We start from the raw sequence: 22,718 nt of genomic DNA, 5'->3' as shown, positions 1-22,718 counted from the left end.
AAATACTGGCTATGGGTAAGCTATCCTTGAGCTCTTACTCCCTAATTTTTTTTTTCCTTTCCTACTTTACTGGGGATTGAACCCGAGGGTGCTCTACCACTGAGTTACATCCCCAGCTCTTTTGATTTTTAAATTTTTAAACAGGATCTTGTTAAACTGCACAGGCTGATCTCAAATTTGTGATTCTCCTGCCTCATCCTTCCAATACTGGGATTACAAGCATATGCCACAGGTCCTGGGTCCTGCAAGGATTTTGACATGTAGAATCACCAATCCTCTTTGTCACTGTTGATGTCTGAGGAGGAATGAAGAGAAGAGATATGAAGAGGATATGAAGAGACCTGTACTTGAACCTTCTAGGCTCTTGTCTCCATTGCAAAATATATTTGCTTTCTTATCTGTAAAATTAAGGTGCTATGAATATCATAGTGTTGTTTTCAATTATTTATTTAAATTATTATTATTTTGAGGTACTGGGGATTGAACCTAGGAGCCCTTTGCCACTGAGCTATATCCCCAGCCCTTCTAATTTAAAAAATTTGATATATATATATATATGTATATATATATATCAAAGATTTTAAATTTTTTTACATATATATATATATATGTAAAAAGCAGCTAAATTAAAAAAAAATTTCTTGAAATAGTCTCGATTTAGCGAGATTAAGTTGCTGAGGCAAGCCTCAAATTTGCTATCCTTCTGCCTCAGTCTCTGGAGTAGCTACTAGTACAGGCTTGTGCCACCGTTCCTGGTTCTTACAGCTGTTTTTTGAGTTAAACCAGATTATGCTTGTAAAAGTACAGAACCTGTCACCAAGTAATCCATCATGGAATGTTACCTTTCTCCCGGCTGGGGTGCAATGAAGGGAGATAAAGAGGAAGAATTCTCCGTAAAGCGAGAGATACATCCTCTTACAGTGCTTCGAGGAAACCATTCATCCTTCTTAGACCACAAACATCACTTTTATCCCATGGCACAGAATCTGCCCAGAAACTACACACTATTTGCCAGCCAATCACATCACCCCGAAGGAATATAGTATTGTCCCTTCTCAATCTTTTCATGCCCTTACTTTCATCCCCAGCTTTCCAGTCTACTCAGGTGAGGGTTTTCTCCCTGCACTTCTTGCTCTAATTTTCTGGCCTCAGTAGCTTTTGGCTAAATGAGAACGTAATTGTTTCTTTTTTCCCCCCTCCCTGTTCACCGTGATGGTAAGAGAAAGATTTCTGATTGGTTGTTCCGGAGTAAGAACTAGCCAATGACAGTCACTCTTTTTCGGAGCAAGGGAAGCAAGTATTATTGCTGATGATTGGTCGAAGTGGCCCGAGTCAGGAAAATGGCGGCGAGTACCTCTGTAGTCCCGGTTGCGGTGACGGTGTCGGCGACGGTGATGCCCGGCCTATCCACGAACGCAGATTTCTCAGATTTGCGGGAAATTAAAAAGCAGCTGCTGCTCATTGCGGGCCTTACTCGAGAGCGGGGCCTGCTGCACAGTAGCAAATGGTGAGATGTCGGGGTCGGAGGGGACCAAGGTTGGATCCTTGGCCTTGGGGGCTTCTCAAGCTGATCCAGTTTGTGTGCGTGTTCCAGGTCCGCGGAGTTGGCCTTTTCCCTCCCCGCGTTGCCTTTGGCCGAGCTGCAGCCGCCGCCGCCTATTACAGAGGTAAGAGCATCTTCACAGTGAGCGATCCTCGCCAAAGCAATGTGCTTGAAGAGGCACACTGAATGCCTTGTCGCTGGAGAGGAGCTAACCGTTTAGCAGCAGTGTTTGCTAGAGGGAATACAAGCGTTTAAAGAGCTGGGTGGTATAAGTGGTTTTTATCCGTGGTGTTTTCTTGTTTCGTTTTGGTTTTGGTGGTGCTCTTACTTTAAGCCAGAGAGACCACGTATACAATCATTGCTTAAGATTTCAGCTTTTGGGATTTTGTGGCCCAACCTAGAAAATACTCAGAGATGAGAAAAAGCAAAAGTTTTCGCAACAGCTTGGGACTATTCTTACTCTATTGTTTGATCCGCATTGCAAAATGTGTGTGGGCTCTGGGTTCAAATCTAAAACTAATGACTTTTGGCAATTTACTTAACCTCCTGAGCCCAGTTCTTTTATCTGAAAATGAGAATAATAATGACTACTTTGGGAGGGGACAATTTAGGGAATTAAATAATATCAGGCACTGATTAAATACCGGACTCAGTAAAATCAGGTATTCTCAAAATTCCCATTCATAAGAGAGAGGTGGCTTGGAGCTTGAATATTTTGCATCTATATTCCATTCATGTTCTTTGCTCCTGTCATCATTGTTGTCAAGTGAATGCTAAGTGACAGCCTTCCATCTATAGATAATATTAACAATAGTTGGGTTTTCAAGATTAATTAAGACAATAGAGGTAAAATTTTTATTTTTATTTTTTAGAATTAAAGGTAAAACTCACTTTTGTATGATTGTTTTGAGTCAGTGTGATTTATATCTCTTATTAGCTTTTACTTCCCTGTGACTAGTGTCACAGTGCCTAGGCACATTGTTGGTCCTGAATAGAATAAAAATTGCTGAATGAGTAATAAAGCACAATGCCAGGTGAGACATAGAGCCTCAGAAAATAGTCCTTGCTCCTAAGAGTTCATATAACACAGGAATTTTATAGACATTTCAGAAACCTAACCATTATTGAATTATTAGAAAGTAATAGCTATTGGTGCTGGGTATTGCATGCCTGTAATCCCAGAGACTGGGGAGGCTGAGGCAGGAGGATCACAAGTTCCAGGCCAGCTTCTGCATTTTAGTGAGACCCTTCTCAAAATAAAAGGGTTAGAGCTGTGACTTAGAGGTAAAGTTCAGTCTCCAGAAGCAGGAGTGAGGGTGTGGGGGGTGATATTAGCTATTGGTTAGTTTCAGCTTACTTTGAGTATATTGATTTAGCAGCTTCTTTTTTAAATTGTTGGGCATTTAGTGTTCTCTGGAGAGTGTCCCTAAAAAATGCCAGAGAAACATATTAATCTCATTTAGCCTTGATCCAAAATTTAAACTAGAGTAAACCTTAAAACATTGGTCTTCAAAGAATTACTGAAATTGAAGATTCTTTTGCTGTGTTCAAATCTGTGTAGTAGCCATTTGTTATATAAACATTCTTGCCAGGTGTGATGGTGCACCCTGTAATTGCAGCAGCTCAGGAGGCTAAGGCAGGAGGATCGAAAATTTGAGGCCAGCCTTTGAGACCCTGTCTCAAAATTAAAAAATGAAGAGGGCTGGGATGTGCCCTTGGGTTCAATCCCTGGTACTAAAAACAAAACAAAACAAAATGATGTGATTGGTACTAACTGTGGCTACTTAAAAACTCAGCTTTAATGGTCTGAATCATGTAGTGTGTAACCTTCATTAGAACATTCTAGGTTCTCATAAGCAAGAATGAAAATATAAAGCTATATAGTTCAAATAGTAAAACTTTGTGGACTTTGTGGATTTTTGTTGTTGTTGTTTGTTTGTTTTTTGTTTATTTATTTATTTTTTGGGGGGGTTCTAGGGAATGAATCCAGGGGCACTTTTTTTTTTTTTTTAATATTTATTTTTTAGTTCTCGGCGGACACAACATCTTTGTTGGTATGTGGTGCTGAGGATCGAACCCGGGCCGCACGCATGCCAGGCGAGCGCGCTACCGCTTGAGCCACATCCCCAGCCCCAATCCAGGGGCACTTTACCATAGAGCTATATTCCCATTCCTTTTTAAATTTTTTAAAAATTTGAAACAGGGTCTTGCTAAGTTCCTGAGGGTCTAGCTAAGTTGCTGAGACTGGCCTTAAACTGCTTCTGCCTCCTCAGTTGCTGGGATTACAGGTGTGTGCCACCAGCCCTGGCAAAATAGTAAAACTTTCAAATGTGTGTGAAGAGTTATAAATGTTTTGTGTATGATCTGTAGTATGTATGTTTGCACTGTGTTGTGTAATTGGAATGATTTTTATCATAATCCATTTTTCCCTGAATATGCCAGTTGATTTTTTTCCCACAACTATAAAACAGTGACTATTTCTTATTTGGCAAGGTGTAATGCACCAGTACTGCAAAAACAGAGAGAGACAGGTGCATAATGAAGGGAGGGGTTCAGTGGAAAAGAAATAAGCAGCTGGTGAGTAGAATGTGAAAGGGACCTTCAGAATCCTAAGCTGAATGGCAATATTTAGGACATGATGATCCAGTGAAGAAAATGCTAAATATGTTGTGATTCTACTTCCGTACTGGTGATATTTGGGTCAAGATGGATAAGAAGAAATGAAGTTTTTCATGTTTTAGTTAACTCATTCCTAGAATTTGGGTGATCATACATTTTTCTTTTTTTGTTACCTGGGATTAAACCCAGGGGCATTTAAGCACTGAGCACCCCAGCCCTTTAAAATTTTTTTATTTTGAGACAGAGTCTCACTAAATTGCTTAGGGCTTTGCTAAGTTATTGAGGCTGGCTTTGAGCTTGTCATTCTCCTGCCTCAGCCTCCTAAACCACTGGGATTACAGGTGTGCACCTCTGTGCCCAGTATGTTTGTAACTGTGTTTTTAACTTAAATGTGTTATGAATTATAACTGTATTTTATTTTTTTAAATAATTTTTTTAGTTGTGGGTGGACATGATATCTTTATTTATTCATTTATTTATTTTTGTGGTGCTAAGGATCAAACCCAGTGCCTCACACATTCGAGGTAAACACTCAACCCCTGAGCTACAACCCCAGCCCCTATAACTGTATTTTATGTTGTCAACAATGCTAACATATGATAAGACTTTGTTGAAATACAGAAAATATAAGTGATCACACACTTGTATTGTACTTATGTAGGAATTTAAAAAAGATGAGAAGGAAGAGAATGCCACATATGAATGCTGGACATTTTAAGTGACTTTTTCGCATTTTCCTCATATCAAATCTGTAAGGTCAATATTACTTATTCTACTTTACAGAAGAAACACATGTTCAACTAGGTGTGGTGGCACACTCCTATAATCCCAGTGATTAGGAGGCTAGGGCAGGAAAGTTCAGGTTTGAAAGCAGACTGGGCCACTTAGTGAGACCCTATCTAAAAATAAAAAATAAAATGGACTGTTGAGACTCTGAGTTGATTTTTAAATTTATAGCTCAATGCTGAAGTGCCCTTGGGTTCAGTTCCCCTCCAACCTCCCCCAAAACTTGCCAAAAAAAAAAAAAAAAAGAAAGAAAGAAAGAAAAGAAAAAGGAAAAGGAAAATGCATGCTCATGAAACAGAGACCAAGAATCAGAAAATGAATTCAGGTCCTGAACACAAAACCATTTGCAACTTCCTAATGACATTTGAAGAAACAATATAAGTTTCTGAGTATGTTGATTTAGTGGTTTGTTTTGTTTTGTTTTGTTTTGTTTTTGGTACTGAGGATTGATCTCAGGGACACTTTACTACTGAGATACACCCCCAGTCCTTTTTATTTTTTTATTTTGGGTCAGAGTGTCTCTAAATTACTGAGGCTGACCTTGAATTTGAAGTATTCTTATCTTAGCTACCCAACTTGCTGAGATTATAGGCATTGGCACTGTACCCAGCTGTGTGTGTTGGTTTAATTTTTAAAATTTTTGTCTTTTGCCAGGTTTTGTGATGCATACCTGTAATCCTAGCTACATGGGGCTAAGGCAGTAGGATTGCAGATTCAAGACCAGCCTGGGAAAAGTTAGTGAGACCCTGTCTCAAAGAAAAATAAAAGGAATGGGGTTGTAGCTCAGTGGTAGAGTGCTTGTCTAGCATGTGTGAGGCCCTGGGTTTGATTCTCAGCACCACACATAAAAAATAAACAAACAAACAAACAAATAAATAAATAAAATGAAGGTTTATCAACAACAACAACAACATAATATTAAATTTAAAATAAAATGAAAGACTTGGTATGTAGTCCTAAGGTTCACTGCCCAGAAAACAAAAACAAAAAGAAAAAAGAATAAAAAGGGCTGGGGATGTAGCTCTGTGGTAGAGTACCCCTACATTCAATACCTAGTTATTTAAAAAAAAAATATGTGTGTGTGTGTGTGTGTGTGTGTGTGTGTGTGCGTGTGTGTGTCTTTGTCTTTTTCACCACCTTTTTATTTGAAAAGTATTTTTGGAAAGAAGTAGTTCTTTCCAAAGAAAGAACTTGCCTGGTAGTACATATATAAAAATGCAGCATGTATACATCTACGTATGTGTTAGCTTTCTGGAAATAGAAAAAAAAAATCACTTTTCTTATATCTTGAAATTACTGAATATGTTTCTTATGTTTGAACTTTTGTTTTCCTATTTTCAGTTATTTACATGGACTTGTCTCTTTTCTAGGAGGATGCCCAGGATATGGATGCTTATACCCTGGCCAAGGCCTACTTTGATGTTAAAGAATATGACCGGGCAGCACATTTCCTACATGGCTGTAATAGCAAGAAAGCCTATTTCCTATATATGTACTCCAGATATTTGGTGAGGGCAATTTTAAGGTGTTACTTTGCTTTCAGTGAAGCATTCATATTTAGAATTAAATAGAAAAATCCCAGCCTGAGTTGATTTTTAAATTTATAACAGTGGGGAATGGTGGTGCATGCCTATAATCTTAGTGACTTGACAGGCTTAGTCAGGAAGATTACAAGTTTGAGGCCAGCTTTGGCAACTCTGTGAGACCCTGTCTCTAAATTAAAGGGCTGGAGATGTAGCTCAGTGCTTATGTAAAGTGCCTCTGGGTTTAATTCCCAGTACCAATAAATAAACTATTCAGTTTTCACCTTATTTGTAGTACATTTGTTGTTTTGTTGCATGGCTGTTAAATTGTAAATATAAAGGGCAATACAACTATTTAATTCTGGAATATTATGAATGTATTTTCCTACTTTTTTTTTTTTTAGTTATTTTATGTGTGAACAGATCTTTTAAAATATTTTATAAGGCTGGGGGTAGCTCAGTGGAAGAGTGCTTGCCTATAATGTATTTATTCATTTATTTATTTATTTTTATGTGGTGCTGAGGATTGGGTTTGATCCCCAACATTGCAAAAAAAAATTATATATATATATATATATATATATATATACTTTATATATTATATACATTTACAAGTGTAAGCATTTATAATGTAATGTAATCCTTACATTACAGGTGTAAGGATTGAATTTAGGGATGCTTAACCACTGAGCTACATCCCCTGCTCTTTAAAAAAAATTTTTTTTTTTAAGTATTTATTTTTTAGTTGTAGTTAGACACAATACCTTTATTTCACTTATTTGTTTTTATGTGGTACTGATAATTGAACCCAGGGTCTCACGTGTGTGAGGCGAGCACTCTACAGGATCTTGATAAGTTGTCCAGGCTGGCCTCCAATTGCAATCCTCCTGCCTTAGCCTCCCAAGTAGCTGGGTTTATAAGCTTGTAACACCAAGCCTGGCTGGATTCCTATATTTTTAATTATTTATAATTATTTATTGTACTTAACTACTTTGGTACTCAAATTATCCCACATTTAGGCAGTGGGAGCCCCCAAATGATTGTTTGAAATTAATGACCAAAAGCAGATGCCATTTTTGTTGGACTTGAACTCTTGGGTAGCTTTAAAACATGTTTCAGAATAAATTGAAAAAAGACCTACATACTTGTTGAATTTCTTTTACAGTCTGGAGAGAAAAAGAAGGATGATGAAACTGTTGATAGCCTAGGTATGAATTTTTTTTCTCTTATCTTTTGGATTAAAAAGTAGCATTGCAAATTTAAGTGCCTGTTGGAGCCAGTCAGGTAATATAACTGGACTGAGATGCATTGTTGCAAATTGCAGAGCACATGGCTTATCTCATATACCCTGTTGGCACCCAGCTTCAGCTGAGGGCTGCCTTGTGGCACTCTGGGCCTGATGTTATTAGGGCCTTCTTCCTTTGGCTCTTCTCTGTTTCCTGAAGCTAAAAACTCAGATTTTTAATTGAGGCTTCTGATTTTTAGACAATGATAACTAATTCAAATTTAAAAACCCAACAACTATTTGGGTGTAGGACTGCAGACCCATTATGAGTATTTGCTGGAGGTTTCAAGTATAACCTTCAGTTGAATCTAAAGGGAATATATACATCTATGAAAATGAAAGCCAGTATCCTTCTCTTAGATCAGAGACTTTGTTTCTTTCCTAGGCCCTCTGGAGAAAGGACAAGTGAAAAATGAGGCTCTTAGAGAATTGAGGGTAGAGCTCAGCAAAAAGCATCAAGCTCGGGAACTTGATGGATTTGGCCTTTATCTGTAAGTGGTTTTTATAGTAATTTGGAACTTTCTATATCTTTTTTGTGTGTGGGTGAGTGTGGTATAGGGAATTAAACACAGGGCCTCGCACATGCTAGGCAAGTGCTCTACCACTGAGTTACATCCTTTGCTATCTTTTTTATTTTGGGACAAGGTCTAACTAGGTTCCCAAGGCTATCCTCCAACTTGTGATCCTTCTGCTCTAGTCTCCTCAGTAGCTGGAATTATAGACTTATGCCAGTGCACCCAGTTTCTCTTGAGTAGAGGGGAGATATTATAAAGCATTAACTTCTCCTTCTTTCCCAGGTATGGTGTGGTGCTTCGAAAACTGGACTTGGTAAAAGAGGCCATTGATGTGTTTGTGGAGGCTACTCATGTTTTGCCTTTGCATTGGGGAGCCTGGTTAGAACTCTGTAACCTGATCACAGACAAAGAGATGGTAAATTGAGATGATCCTCGTGAAGAGCCCTCTGCTTCCAATGTAATTGGGGGGTGGTGAAGTTTTGCCCATATGACCTCTTTAGCTAGCTCTTTGCTGTGTCTTAAGTCCCTGTCACAATTTCAGAACTTAGATCTTCATTGGATGATAACTAGATCTTGCTCAGTAGCTGCTGTTGGATTCGAATCCATTGATATTGGAATGTTTTTTGTATTCATGTTTTGACATTCAGGTTTTCCTATAACTTGTTTTATGGAATAAGTGTTATAGTTTCTCCTCTAATTCTAGTGATACCATAGGAAAGATTTCTCTGATATCAAGGATTATACTAAAACATATTTTCAGGCCTCTTTTGAGATATCATGGATTCTGTAAATATTTAGAGATTTATTAGTGAAATAATGTATATGAAACTGCTTTATTAACTGCAATTGCTTTATTAGTCACTGTTAGAAGACTTTGTCTATGATGTTCATTCTGCTATTCTTCAATGGCTAATGGAAGCAACAACACAATTCCTTTTGTTGGCTTTAAAGAGCCAAAGTAATGATTTATGCTAAAAATCTGTGTCTGAGATCTGACCTTTGTTTACTTATGTTCACCTATCTCTAACTAACTCCTAGATTTCCACTGAAAGTTTTACCTCTGAACTCAAAATATGCAAAACCAAATTTCTCATCTTGCTTACCAAATTCTTTTGCTATCTTGATATCTCACTACTTTTGCTATTTCTCAAGACACTCACATCTTGACACCTCAGAGTCATATTTATTTGTCTTTCCCTTTCTCTTATTTTCCTTAATCTAGTCAATCATGAGACAGTGCCATGATTGCTTTCTTGTGTACATCTCTTTGTCTTGGTTCTCTTTGTCATCTCTGTTATCTCAAATTTGAATTACTTATAAGTAATAGATACTTTCTCTCTAGCTTTCCCATTTTACACTTAACATTTCAAAGTCATCCTACATATTGTTTCAAAATTTATTCTTGGCATGAATGACACATCATCATGTCATTCTCTTGGCAGAAATGTATAGTAGTTTCCTGTTGTACCCCATTATCTGTTGTGTGGTAGGATCTACCCTACCAGCCTAATCTTATTTTTCCTCTTTTTCTGGATATAGCTTCCTCAAACCAAGCTGGTTTCCTCATCCTATTCACACACATCATATCTGTTTTGGCCCTACTTATGTTGTTGCCCTTGCCTCGAATGCTCTTAATTTTCCTTCCCCTTTTCTCTATTTAAACCCTACCCATTCTCTAAGACTCACCTTTTCTTTAAAGCCTATTCTCAGTAGATCATTCTTCCCTAATTGTGCTTATAAGCCATATTCACTTAGTTGGATTACCCTGTACTCATTATTAGGTGCTTTAATAAAATTTTTGTGGTAAATCCCTTTAGACAATAAAGATCGTTCCTTGATTTTCATTTGGGAGAGAGGTCAAATTTTATTAAGTGTGTCCCTCTCTCTCCTGCTGCCAGCTGAAGTTCCTGTCTTTGCCAGACACCTGGATGAAAGAGTTTTTTCTGGCTCATATATACACAGAGTTGCAGTTGATAGAGGAGGCCCTGCAAAAATATCAGAATCTCATTGATGTGGGCTTTTCTAAAAGCTCATATATTGTTTCCCAAATTGCAGTTGCCTATCACAATATCAGAGGTGAGTGAATAAGGACAATGAAATACCCTCAGACCCTGATAGGTGCACTGTGTTGTTTTCTGAACTTGCTATGTTCTTTCTGCAGATATTGACAAAGCCCTTTCCATTTTCAATGAGCTAAGGAAACAAGACCCTTACAGGATTGAAAATATGGACACATTCTCCAACCTTCTTTATGTCAGAGTAAGCTGCTTCTCTTGCTTGGGTTTGATTAAGCTCTTTTGTATTTTAGTCTCCTGGATTGGATTGTTACCTGTTTGTGTTAGCTATAGGAGAAATTATTTAGAGAACCCTTTTCCATGACTTAGATTTTTTTTTCTTTTTTCTCCCCAGAGCATGAAATCTGAGTTGAGTTATCTGGCTCATAACCTCTGTGAAATTGACAAATACCGTGTAGAAACATGCTGTGTAATTGGTAAGAGTTAACTACTTTTTTTTCTTTTAAGACTTATTTTTGTTGTAAATATCACAAATGTAAAAATAACAGCAGTATTAAAGTGTCAAAGATGAAAAAATTATGTATCAGAGAATATGAAAGCTTACTGTTATCCCACCCTAAGATTGTTTGGTGAACGTGACTCCAGAATGTTTTTTGTGTGAATACCAAAAATATGTGTTTGTTTATAGTGTGTAAAAACTAATCATTATATATATACTATACTATATACTGTATCGGTATTAGCCTGTCTTATATCCACTAGGTATTGTGTAATAAGTTTTGTGTAATAACCTATTTTTGTGTAAATACTGCTTTGTAGCTTTTTTTTTAAAACGATATATGTTTGTCATCTTTCCATATTAGTACATTTTGATTTGTTTTACTTTTGATGATAGTACCTTGTTTTTGGTGTTTGGGATTGGATCCAGGGCCTTCCATAAGCTAAGCATGCACCCTATCACCAAGTTATGCCATCAGCCCTCAGCATCTTATTATCTATTTCTTTCTTTCTTTCTTTCTTTCTTTCTTTCTTTCTTTCTTTCTTTCTTTCTTTCTAAATATTTATTTATTTATAGTTGAACACAATAACCTTTATTTATTTATTTATTTTTATGTGATGCTGAGGATCGAACCCAGGGCCTTGCACATGCAAGGCGAGCACTCTACCGCTGAGCCATAACCCCAGCTCCTTATTATCTATTTCTATTAAATATTTCTGCTTAATAATTTTGTTGATTTATTTTTTGTGGGTGGTGCTGGGAATCGAACCCAGGAGTACTCTACCACTAAGCTACATCCCCAGCCCTTTTATTTATTTATTTATTTATCTGTTTATTTATTTATTTTTAAATTTTTTTTTAGATGTTGATGGACCTTTATTTTATTCATTTATGTATATGTGGTGCTAAGGATCGAACCCAGTGCCTCACACATGCTAGGCAAGCGCTCTACCACTGAGCCACAACCCCATCTTTTTATTTTATTTTTTTGGTACTGGGGATTGAGCTTAGAGGTACTTTACCACTGAGCTACATCCCTAGTCCTTTTTATTTTTTGTTTTTGAGATAGGGTCTCTCTAAGTTGTTGAGGGTCTTGCTAAGTTGCTGAGGCTGGCCTTGAACTTGTAATCTCCTGCCCTCAGCCTCTGGAGTTGTTGGGATTACAGGCATGCACCACCATACCAGGCTTTATTTAGTAATTTTTTATAATATAAGTTGCGACTAGTCTTTGTTAATATAAATAAAAATTGCTTTAAGAAACATCTTTATGCATATACATTTGTTTTTGGATGCTTGAACCTATTTTTGTATAATAAGTTCCTAATCGTAAAAGCCTAGATCAAGGATGTGTGTGTTTGTTTTATACTTTAATATGACTAAAAAGTGTGTTAGAATTTCCAGTACTATGAAAAGAGATGAGCATGTCTGTTTTCCTGTACCTGACCATCTCTTCTCTACAGTATTGATGATTTGGGCTGGATAGCTTTTTTTTTAGAGGCTGTCCTGTGCATCATCGGTATTAGCATAGCCTTGTCTTATACCCACTAGGTACTGGTAACTTCCTTTCCCCAGTAATTATAAGTAAAAACATTTCTAGATGTTGCCAAACACCCTCTTGAGGGTTGAGAACCATAACCCTGTATAGGCCATGCTATGTGGCCTGATAATCAGTGGATATAGACAAGTGAATGACTACTCCTGGAGAAAGTAAGCATGGTGGGTTTTGATTGAAAGACTCTGTTTTCTGAAGATGAAAGGAATACCTGTTCCTGGGTCTTTAGTCACATTATATCAAGATCATACATTTGTACCTTTCTAGGTCAGGATGTTATTAATAAACTAATGGAATTTCAGTTCATCAGTCATTTGATTAAATACTTTTAGCTCTTGAAGTTATTGTCTATAAAGCAAAGTAAATATTAACAAAAATATAGTAAGTCCTTTGGGAACACAAATAGGCAAAGAACAAATGGTCTTTTCAATATCAGAGTACTTTGAATGAACTATAATGTACATTAGGTAAGGTTGGAACTCCAGTTTATTTAGAAATGTCTCTTGAGTATCTTCTGTGTGCCAAGTCACTATGCTTTGTATTGCAGTACCTACCTTAACTGCCTACTGAAGAAGACTAATAAGAAAACAACTATCAGCAGGTTGAATGTTTTTTTTTTTTTAAGAGAGAGTGAGAAAGGAGAGAGAGAGAGAGAATTTTTTTTTTTTTAATATTTATTTTTTAGTTCTCGGCGGACACAATATCTTTGTTGGTATGTGGTGCTGAGGATCGAACCCGGGCCGCACGCATGCCAGGCGAGCGCGCTACTGCTTGAGCCACATCCCCAGCCCCAGCAGGTTGAATGTTATAATTGAAGTAAACGCAGAATGCTAAGGGAGTACACAGGAAAGGTATCTAATACAGTCTGAGATTAGGGAAGGCTCATTAGAGGTGATACTTGAATGATGGGCAGGAACAAAAGAATTCAAAAAGAGAGGAGAAGGGTTGACTCCGGAAGAGTATCATTTGACCAGAGGTAACAGACATTGTATCTGAAAATAGTTAATTGTGCCTGGGCATTTTGTGAGAGGTAGGAATGAACAAATTTCAGGTAGCCTTTTGTACCCAATAGGTGTCTTCTGGAGGATTTAACTAGAGAGTGATGAAAGTGGTCAGATTTTTATTTTGGAATAACAACCAGAAGCAATTGTGCTGGGAGGATTAGAAAAAGGGCAAGAGTAGAGGTAGAGACCAGCTAGGAGACTCTTGCTGTAATCTTGTGTAGAGATGATGAGAGCCTAAGCTGACACATTGGCAAGAGGAGTGGAGAGGCTATTGGACTTAGAAGATATTTAGGAAGTAGAATGAACAGGAATTGGTGATTGGTTAACCAGATTGATAATAGTGACTTTTACATGATGAAAGGAAATAGAGGTAGAGGAGATAATGAATGATTCCTTTTTTTTTTAACCTATTGACTTGAAGCCATTTGAAATCAAAGGAGAACCCTAATATAGTTCTAGAGATAATTGCAATTGGTATTTTCAGTATGTCCTTCCAGACTTTTTACATGTATATATGAATGTATGTGTGATTTTGTATGAGATTTAATCACCCTAGGTTTATCAAATATTAATATTTTGCCATATTAAAAGACCTTTTTAAATATTTATTTTTTAGTTATAGTTGGACACAATATCTTTACTTAATTTATTTATATGTGGTACTGAGGATCGAACCCAGGGCCTCGCACGTGCTAGGTGAGCGCTCTACCACTGAGCCACAACCCCAGCCTCTATAAAGACTTTTTAAGAAAAAAAAAGGGGGGGTGGGGGAGATACGCCTAAGAAGAATAATGATTAAGGAGTTTCTTGGGGTTTTTTGCTTTTGTTTTATTTATTTATTTATTTATCCTTTCTTTTTTTTTTTGTAGTTGTAGATGGACAGAATGCCTTTATTTTATTTGTTTTTATTTTTATGTGGTGCTGAGGATCAAATGCAGTGCCTCACACGTTAGGCAAGCACTTCACCGCTGAGCCCCAACCCCAGCCCATGCTTTTGTTTTATTTTTAATCATTCAATGAAATGTTCTTTTTTCCCTCAGTATATCCATAATGCCCAGCAAAATTACTGATATATAGTCAATAAATGTTTGTGGAATTCAGCCCACCTACCTTAAAAATTTAAGAATAGGGAATATTAGGTATGACAAAAAATGAACTTCATTTTTCATATTATAGCCAGTACAGAGAAAGTAGAAAGGAGAAAGAAGGGTGGAGAGGAAAAAAGGAAACTGAGGACCTGAGAGAATGAAACAACCTGAGAGGAGAGTGATGGCAAGAATTTCCTACTGGTTTAGTCCTTGCTTCTGCTTTTACGTCTTGACATGAATGGTTTCCTTCTGCACTTGTTTAGGAGTCCCAGTCACTTTCTCTAAGAGCCAGCATTATATGTATATCTTGGCATAATTAAGATTTGAACTCTAGACCCAGACTGCTCAAGTTTATTTATTTTATTTTTTGTGGTGCTGAAAATTGAATGCAGGGCCTTGCACATGCTAGGTAAGCAATGTATTACTGAGCTACATCCCAGCCCAGACTGTGCAAGTTTAAATCTGAATTCCGATACTTTTTTCCCCCCTGTACTAGGGATTGAACTCATGGGGACTCTGCCACTAAGCCACATCCCCAGCCTCCCCCGCCCCTGCCTTTTTTTTTTTTTTTATCATTTATTCTTTAGTTTTAGGTGGACACAATACCTTTATTTAGTTTTTATGTGGTGCTGAGGATCGAACCCAGTGTCTCACGCATGCTAGGCGAGCGCTTTTAGTCTGAGCCAACCCCAGCCCTCCTTATCCCTTTTTGAGTTTTTATTTTGAGAGATGATCTCGGGCTGGGAATGTGGCTCAGGCGGTAGCGCCCTTCTCTGGCATCCATGCGGCCCGGGTTCGATCCTCAGCACCACATACCAACAAAGATGTTGTGTCCGCCGAGAACTAAAAAAAAATAAATATTAAAAATTCTCTCTCTCTCTCTCTCTCTCTCCTCTCTCACTCTCTCTTAAAAAAAAAAAAAAAAAAAAAGAAAAAGAAAAAAAAAGAGAGAGAGATGATCTCACTAAGTTGCCCAGGCTGGCTTTGAATTTGTAATCCTCCTACCTCAGCCTCCTGAGTGACTGGGATACAGGCAGGGGCCACTGTACCTCACTAGGTTCTGATACTAAGTAGCTGACTTTGGACAGAGTTCTGTGCTTTAGTATTTTCATCTATAAGGGGAGAATAATAAATAAAACCTTTCATGTAGTTGTAAAGATTTAAAAAATAAATACATATCCAAAACTTACAATACTGGAAATTGCCAGAAAAATTATAATCATTCATTACATTTTAGCTCTTACATCTACTTAATCCTTATGCAGAACTTGCTAGTTCTGTCTTCCCTAATATCTCCTTTGTTATCCTGACTTCTTTAACTACTGAGTCTCATATCCTTGCTATCACTAACCTACCTCTTCTTTATTACAAAAGTTCACCTTTGGGCACTCTGCCTAGATCTGCTTATGCTTCCATTTCTGAATCTGAGTCAGTGGCAGAAGCAAAGATATCCTTGTGTAGGACATAAAGTCCTCCATCCCGCTTTTTTCTAGATGAACATGAAATTGAGTTTAAACTTAAATAACCAGGTACAGAGTACAGATAATTTATATAATTGATTTCTCCTTAATCAAACTAAAAGGCTTGAGTCTAGACAGATTTAAAAGACATATATGGAAGACTTGGGGTTTTTTGGTTAGCTTATCAAAATGGAATCACATTATGTAATTACTCTATAATTTCTATTTTTTACTTGATAGTTTATTTAATGTTTCTTGTAAGTGTATGTATGTGTAAATGTGTGTGTGTATCTAAATCTATTTTTTAATCTAATTTATGCACATGCAATTAATACAATATATAAAGGACTTTTTAAAAAAATTTTTAAGTTGTAGTTGGACACAGTACTTTCATTTTATTTATTTATTTTTATGTGGTGCTGAGGATCGAACCCACGGCGCCTCACATGTGCTAAACGAACATTCTGCAGCTAAGCCACAACTCCAGCCCATAAAGGACATTCTTTTAAGTACAGGTGTTTTTTTTTTTTTTTTTTTTTTTTTTTTTTGCTTGTTGCATTCTTTACCGTTTAAGTTATTGTATTAACATGTTCTCATACCACATTAGAATATATGCATATATGCAGGGTATAATGGGCTACTTGCTTAACAAAAGTAGGATCAAATTTTATACTAATGTTCTGCATTTTACTTTTCTCATTAGATACCTCATGAAAATTCCTCCAAGTCTTGGTATAGCTCTAATTTATTCCTTTAAAAAAATAGCTTTATTGGGGCTGGGGATGTGGCTCAAGTGGTAGCGCGCTCGTGTGACATGTGCAGGGCGCTGGGTTTGATCCTTAGCACCACATAAAAATAAAAAATAAAAGATGTTGTGTCCACCGAAAACTAAAAAATAAATATTAAAAAATTCTCTCTCTCTCTCTCTTAAAAAAAATAGCTTTATTGGGCTGGGGTTGTGGCTCAGTGGTAGGGCACTCGCCTAGCATGTGTGGGGCCCTGGATTTGATCCTCAGCACCACATAAAAATAAATAAATAAAATATTGTGTCCAACTACAACTAAAAGATATAAAAAAAATAGCTTTATTGAGGTATAATTTACATAGCATAAAATTTACCTATTTTAAGTTTACAGTTAAATGAGTTATAAATTTACAGTTTGGAATCATCATCATCATAATCCAGTTTATAATATTCCATCATCTCCAAAAGTTATCTTGTCTGTAGTTGGTCCCATTCCCATCTCCTGGCAACCATTTCTATTTTCCAGGTTTGTAGTTTTGCCTATTCTAGGAATTTGATATAAATGAAATTTTGCAGTAGTCTTATTGTCTGACTTCTCTCAATTAGCATGTTTTTGAAGTTTATCGATGTTGTTGCAGATATCAGTAGTTCTTTTTATTCCTGAGTAATATTCCATTGTTTGTATATACCACTGTTGTTTATCTATTTGCCACTGATGTAAGATGAATGGCTTTTAGGTTCTTAAAATAAAATCTTTCCCAGAATACTAAAGTCTTTTGCTTGCTCTTTTTGGAACAAGTGATTAGAACTGCCTTGATTCTTGAGGAGGGAAAACTCTCTGAGCTCTATTTTTTTTTAACCCTTAGGGATACTTCCTTATAAACTTAGGCTTGAAGGGATATAGTTTGAAAACCACCAAGCTAAAGTATACTATTGAAATTTCATATACTATATTAAGAAAATGAGTATATAAATGCTATTTCCAGATGAGATTAATGAAGAAAAACTTGCAGTGTTTGGGAACAATTTTATTTTTTATACTACAGGGGATTCAGCCTAGTGGTGCTCTACCTATGAGCTATATCTTCAGCCCTTTAATTTTTATTTTGAGACAGGGTCTTGTTAAATTGCCTAGGCTGGGCTTGAACTTGAGATCCTCCTGTCTTACCCTTCTGAGGTGTTGGGATTATAGGTGCATGCCATCACACCCAGCTGGGAACACATTTGTTTGTGTGTGTGTGTGTGTGTGTGTGTGTGTGTGTGTGTGTGTGTTAACCAGAATTTGTGATAGATTAACTATATTTGCTAAGGGAATGATTATATTCCCCTTGTTTAAAATTTGGCTTTTCTGCAAAGTTTCATGCTTACCTGGTAGAATGTTATTTTAGAAGACTTATTTTTACCCTTCTACCTTTTTATATATATAAAATATTTTTTATTTTTTAAAATCAGGCAATTATTATAGTTTACGTTCTCAGCATGAGAAAGCGGCCTTATATTTCCAGAGAGCCCTAAAATTGAATCCTCGGTATCTTGGGGCCTGGACACTGATGGGGCATGAGTACATGGAAATGAAAAATACATCTGCTGCTATCCAGGCTTATCGGTGAGCATCTAGTTGGGGGTTGAGGATTGCTGTGTTGATAGAAGCCTCAGTTGAGCCTGTAAGTTTCTAGTCTTGATTATGCTTTCTTAACATTCTTTCATTTTCATTTCTTAGACATGCCATTGAGGTCAACAAGAGGGACTACAGAGCTTGGTATGGCCTTGGGCAGACCTATGAAATCCTTAAGATGCCATTTTACTGCCTATATTACTACAGACGGGCCCACCAGCTTCGGTAAGTCTGGTCACTTTACAATGTATCTGGTGTGGGAAGGGCTGTTTCAGTAGCTATTCATGAATCACAGAGAATGGTTCCGGCTTTTGGAGACCTGAATTTAAGCTTGCTAAAGCTGTTTGGTCATTTTTATTTAATGTCTTCCACTAATGGGTTAATAGTACAATTATGAACACAAAGTAACTTAATTATATGAAGTATTAGAATAAAGGTCAAACCTTGCATAGATTTGAAATAGTGGTGCTAGTTCCTCAATGGAAGACTTCAGTTATCAATAAAGTCTTTGCACAAACTACCTATTCCTCTTCTTTCTTAGGCCCAATGATTCTCGTATGCTGGTTGCATTAGGAGAATGTTATGAGAAACTCAATCAACTAGTGGAAGCCAAAAAGGTACCTGAAATTGAGGTCTGGAGAACTTGAGTGGAAATCTGCTGTTTAGATACAGATTGGGCTATATGTGCTCTAATTTTCCTTTATATTGATCTATGTGTAAGGAAAAGTGTGAATATTTACAGGTGCATAGGCTTAAAAAAAGGTGTGCTGAGATCATTAGTGGGAATGCTGTTTATAGCCTGAACCTATTAGAAATGGCAAAAATGTCTTGTATTTTGCAAATCTGAACTCCTAGGAAGCTTGTAGGACCTTTCCCTTTATGTGATTAATGATGGCACATGGGACAATGGTCAAAGCAACTGGTTTAATTTTTTTTGACAGTGTTATTGGAGAGCTTATGCTGTGGGAGATGTGGAGAAAATGGCTCTGGTGAAACTGGCAAAGTGAGTGAAAGGAGAGAAATACTATTGATATTTCTGTTGTCCTTTTTTTAATATTTATTTTTTAATTGTAGTTGGACATAATACCTTTATTTTGTTTGTTTATTTTTATGTGGTGCTGAGAATCGAACCCAGGGCCTTGCATAGCACTCTACCGCTAGGCCACAATCCCAGCCCCTCTATTGGCTTTTCTAGGATGGTGGGTCTTGCATATTTTAAAGCCTCCCGCCCTTCCATTGTCATACATGAGTGTGGGAATTTGAATCTCGAAAATGTCATTCCTCTTTGAAGCAAGGGATCAAGATGAATTGAAAAAAGTAAATGAATGGGTGGGGTATATAGCTCAGTAGTAGAGTGCTTAAATGGCACATATGATCCCTAGCACTGCATTTAAAAAAGAGAGAGAGGGCTGGAGATGTGGCTCAAGTGGTAGCTCGCTCGCCTAGCATGCGTGAGGCACTGGGTTCATTTCTTAGCACATAAAATAAAATAAAGATATCATGTGCACCTAAAACTAAAAAAATAAATAAATATTTTTTTAAAAAAGAGAGAGGGCTTGGGTTGTAGTGTGAGGCACTGGTTCAATCCTCAGCATCACATAAAAAAATTAATATAAAGGTTTTTTTAAAAAATATTTATTTATTTATTAGTTATTGGCGGACACAACATCTTTGTTTGTATGTGGTGCTGGAGGATCGAACCCGGGCCGCACGCATGCCAGGCACGCGTGCTACCGCTTGAGCCACATCCCCAGCCCCAGGTTTTTTTTTTTTTTAAATTGCAAAGAAAAGAGAGAGAAATGACATTTTTGTGTTAGAGCAGTCTAGGAAAACTACGTTAAGGATCGATCTCCCTCAAAGAAAAAATTAGTAATAGCTCAAAATAGTTGGAAAAGAGGTATTTAAATGCAATTTAGTTTCTCCCAGTTTATTTATAGATTCTTAAATCTGAATTGCTTGTTTTATTTTTCAGTCTCATTTTCAGTATTACCAGGGAATTTTTATGTATACCCAGTTTAAATATTTATTCGTAACTCTCCCTCTGTTGGTAGTGGTAAAGTAATGGTTTTTGCCATGCGGAGTATCAAACCCAGGGCATCACACTTGCTAGGTAAGCATCCTACCACTGAGCTATGTACACACCTTTTTTTATTTTAAGACAGTGTTATCTAGCCTGGCCTTGAACTTGAGATCCATCTGTCTCAGCTTTCCAGGTAGCTGGGATAATAGACGTCCCACTGCCCACCCCCAATCCTCAGCCTTTTTTTTTTTTTTCCCTTGTGCTAGGGATCAAACTCAGGGCTTAATGCATGCTAGGCAAGTGTTCTACCACTGAGCTATACTCTCAGCCCCTGAATCTAAACTTTATTACAGTAACCGTAACATCTTGTGGGTACTAAGACTTTTTCAGGGTCTTGTGTCATTTATGTCAAAATTTGTGCTTGTTATTATCATTTTTTAGAACTTAATTATTTTTTTGTCACTCATTTGCTTTGAGGTCTGATTTGTATTTAAAATCAATTTTCTTTTGTAGGCTTCATGAACAGTTGACTGAGTCCGAACAGGCTGCCCAGTGTTATATCAAATATATCCAAGATATCTATTCCTGTGGGGTATGTGTCATAACATGAGAGTTGTGTTACCAATCTTATTCTTACCATCTCAGACATTTCTGCTTTCCTCGTCTAGGAAATAGTGGAACACTTGGAGGAAAGCACTGCTTTCCGATATCTGGCCCAATACTATTTTAAGTGCAAGCTGTGGGATGAAGCTTCAACTTGTGCCCAAAAGTGTTGTGCATTCAATGATGTACGTATCAGTTCTTTCGTAAAGGGTTTGGATTTGAGGCTAGAATGTATGATCATTACCATGATGTATAGGTGAAAAGTGGGTATGAATATCAGTGGAAAGCCTTCTTTGATCTGTGGAACTTGTATATCATCGTTGTCTTAATAACCTGTTTTTGAGAATAGCCTTGAATATATTTTGAAACAGTTGCCTTTCTTTCAGACCCGGGAAGAAGGTAAAGCCTTGCTCCGGCAAATCTTGCAGCTGCGGAACCAAGGGGAAACTCCCACGGGCGAGATGCCTGCTCCCTTTTTTCTCCCTGCTTCATTGTCTGCTAATAACACCCCCACACGCAGAGTTTCTCCACTCAACTTGTCTTCGGTCACACCATAGTTGGCTACTTTCAAGTTAGCACTTTGCTAGACCCATATTAAGCCTTACCTTCATGTAAAGAATGGCCATGTCTGTCCTTCCAAGGACTGCAGCTCTTTTTGTTTCTACAGATGGAAATAGCTCCTTGGGGACAGTTTATATAATTACCTTCAGAGGCAGATAGAAGAATACTGGCAGAAACAGATTCTTTTGCCAGTTAGAAGCACTTCTATCTCCCTTCTATTCAGAGTGGCTGTCAATCTTGGCCTTCTTTTCAGTGCCCTTTCTCTCCACCCCCATTAAAACATACCTTTTACAGCACTTTAGCACAGGCAATGCTACAGGAACAAGGTTTTAATGCTGCTGGGAGTGGGACAGGCAAGAAAGGGAGAAGTCTGCCACTACCCTTTTCTGGCAGTAAGGGCACTAACTACCCTAGGAAGGAGTCAGGACACTAGACAGAAATGACTCCTTGAATTTGCTGAGTTATGATCCCTATTTCGATATTAGAGATTAGGTTTAAACAAAGTGGAGCTATACATTTGTTCTTAACCTAGGAGACATTCTTCAAGACATTTTGAAAAGGAATCTGTAAGTAACTTACTAGGATTGAAGGGCAAAAAAAGCTCCACCTGAACTATTGATGACCCTTCCTAAGGGCAAAGATGGCTATAGCACTAGCTATACCTCTACCAAAGCAAAGCAAGAATTACAGATAATTCATGGACTTTTGAATATAACATTTTTGACTATATTGAGAATAAACTTAATTCATGCTGGTTTTAATAAATTTTTGATATAATTGTTTTTTTCCTTCCTATCTCCAAAAGAATACATTTTGTCAGCCTTATCTGTCTAGATAGGTAAAGGGAATCATTTTTGTGGTGCTCTTGGAGGATTTCAGATCTGTGCACATGTTCACTAGCAGGTAATATGCTTTGACTGTGATGTCAGCTATAATGAACTTGTAGATGCTATGAACCATTCTGGGCTCAGGATCTAGTTTTCCTTCTCTTGTTCCCAGAACATTTTTATTACCTCTTCACCTCCTAATGTATGATACTTCATTTTATATTTAAACATGTAGACTATCTAATATCACTTGAATTCATTATTTCTAAACCTTAGACTTGGTATATGCTAGTTCCTGGTCTTTATTGCCATTTCTATGCAAAGTTCTTAGGGGCCAGAATGACATTGAGTACCAGGTTTTCTGCCCTTTTAATAATTTGTTTTAATGATTTTGCTAAATTTGATATTTGAATAAAAATGTGAACAATAATCTTTATTTAATATAACTTTTTTTGTGT

General features: G+C 37.1%; 1 protein-coding gene across 1 annotated transcript; it reads left to right on the top strand.

The window, feature by feature from the left end:
• Positions 1 to 1,340: 1,340 nt before the first annotated feature.
• Positions 1,341 to 22,696, top strand: Cdc23 (cell division cycle 23). The gene is made up of 16 exons (XM_026401233.2): positions 1,341 to 1,507; positions 1,595 to 1,667; positions 6,319 to 6,456; positions 7,637 to 7,679; positions 8,142 to 8,247; positions 8,554 to 8,686; positions 10,170 to 10,347; positions 10,433 to 10,530; positions 10,681 to 10,762; positions 18,087 to 18,240; positions 18,355 to 18,474; positions 18,791 to 18,866; positions 19,191 to 19,252; positions 20,783 to 20,861; positions 20,938 to 21,057; positions 21,259 to 22,696. The coding sequence occupies exons 1-16, from the start codon at positions 1,341 to 1,343 to the stop codon at positions 21,427 to 21,429; spliced, it is 1,800 nt and encodes a 599-aa protein (XP_026257018.1). The 3' UTR covers positions 21,430 to 22,696.
• Positions 22,697 to 22,718: the final 22 nt, after the last annotated feature.

Source organism: Urocitellus parryii, chromosome 1, assembly GCF_045843805.1.
Source record: "Urocitellus parryii isolate mUroPar1 chromosome 1, mUroPar1.hap1, whole genome shotgun sequence".
In the NCBI taxonomy this organism is placed as follows: domain Eukaryota; kingdom Metazoa; phylum Chordata; class Mammalia; order Rodentia; family Sciuridae; genus Urocitellus; species Urocitellus parryii.
The sequence above is the reverse complement of the archived record's forward strand: the minus strand, read 5'-3'. Positions and strand labels throughout refer to the sequence as shown.

Excerpts from the sequence above, each read along its gene's own strand:
- Cdc23 (XM_026401233.2), top strand. The coding sequence starts at position 1,341 with ATGGCGGCGAGTACCTCTGTAGTCCCGGTTGCGGTGACGGTGTCGGCG. Across the intron at positions 1,508-1,594 it reads CTGCTGCACAGTAGCAAATG|GTCCGCGGAGTTGGCCTTTT; the intron begins GTGAGATGTCGG and ends TGCGTGTTCCAG. Across the intron at positions 18,241-18,354 it reads GCTGCTATCCAGGCTTATCG|ACATGCCATTGAGGTCAACA; the intron begins GTGAGCATCTAG and ends TTCATTTCTTAG.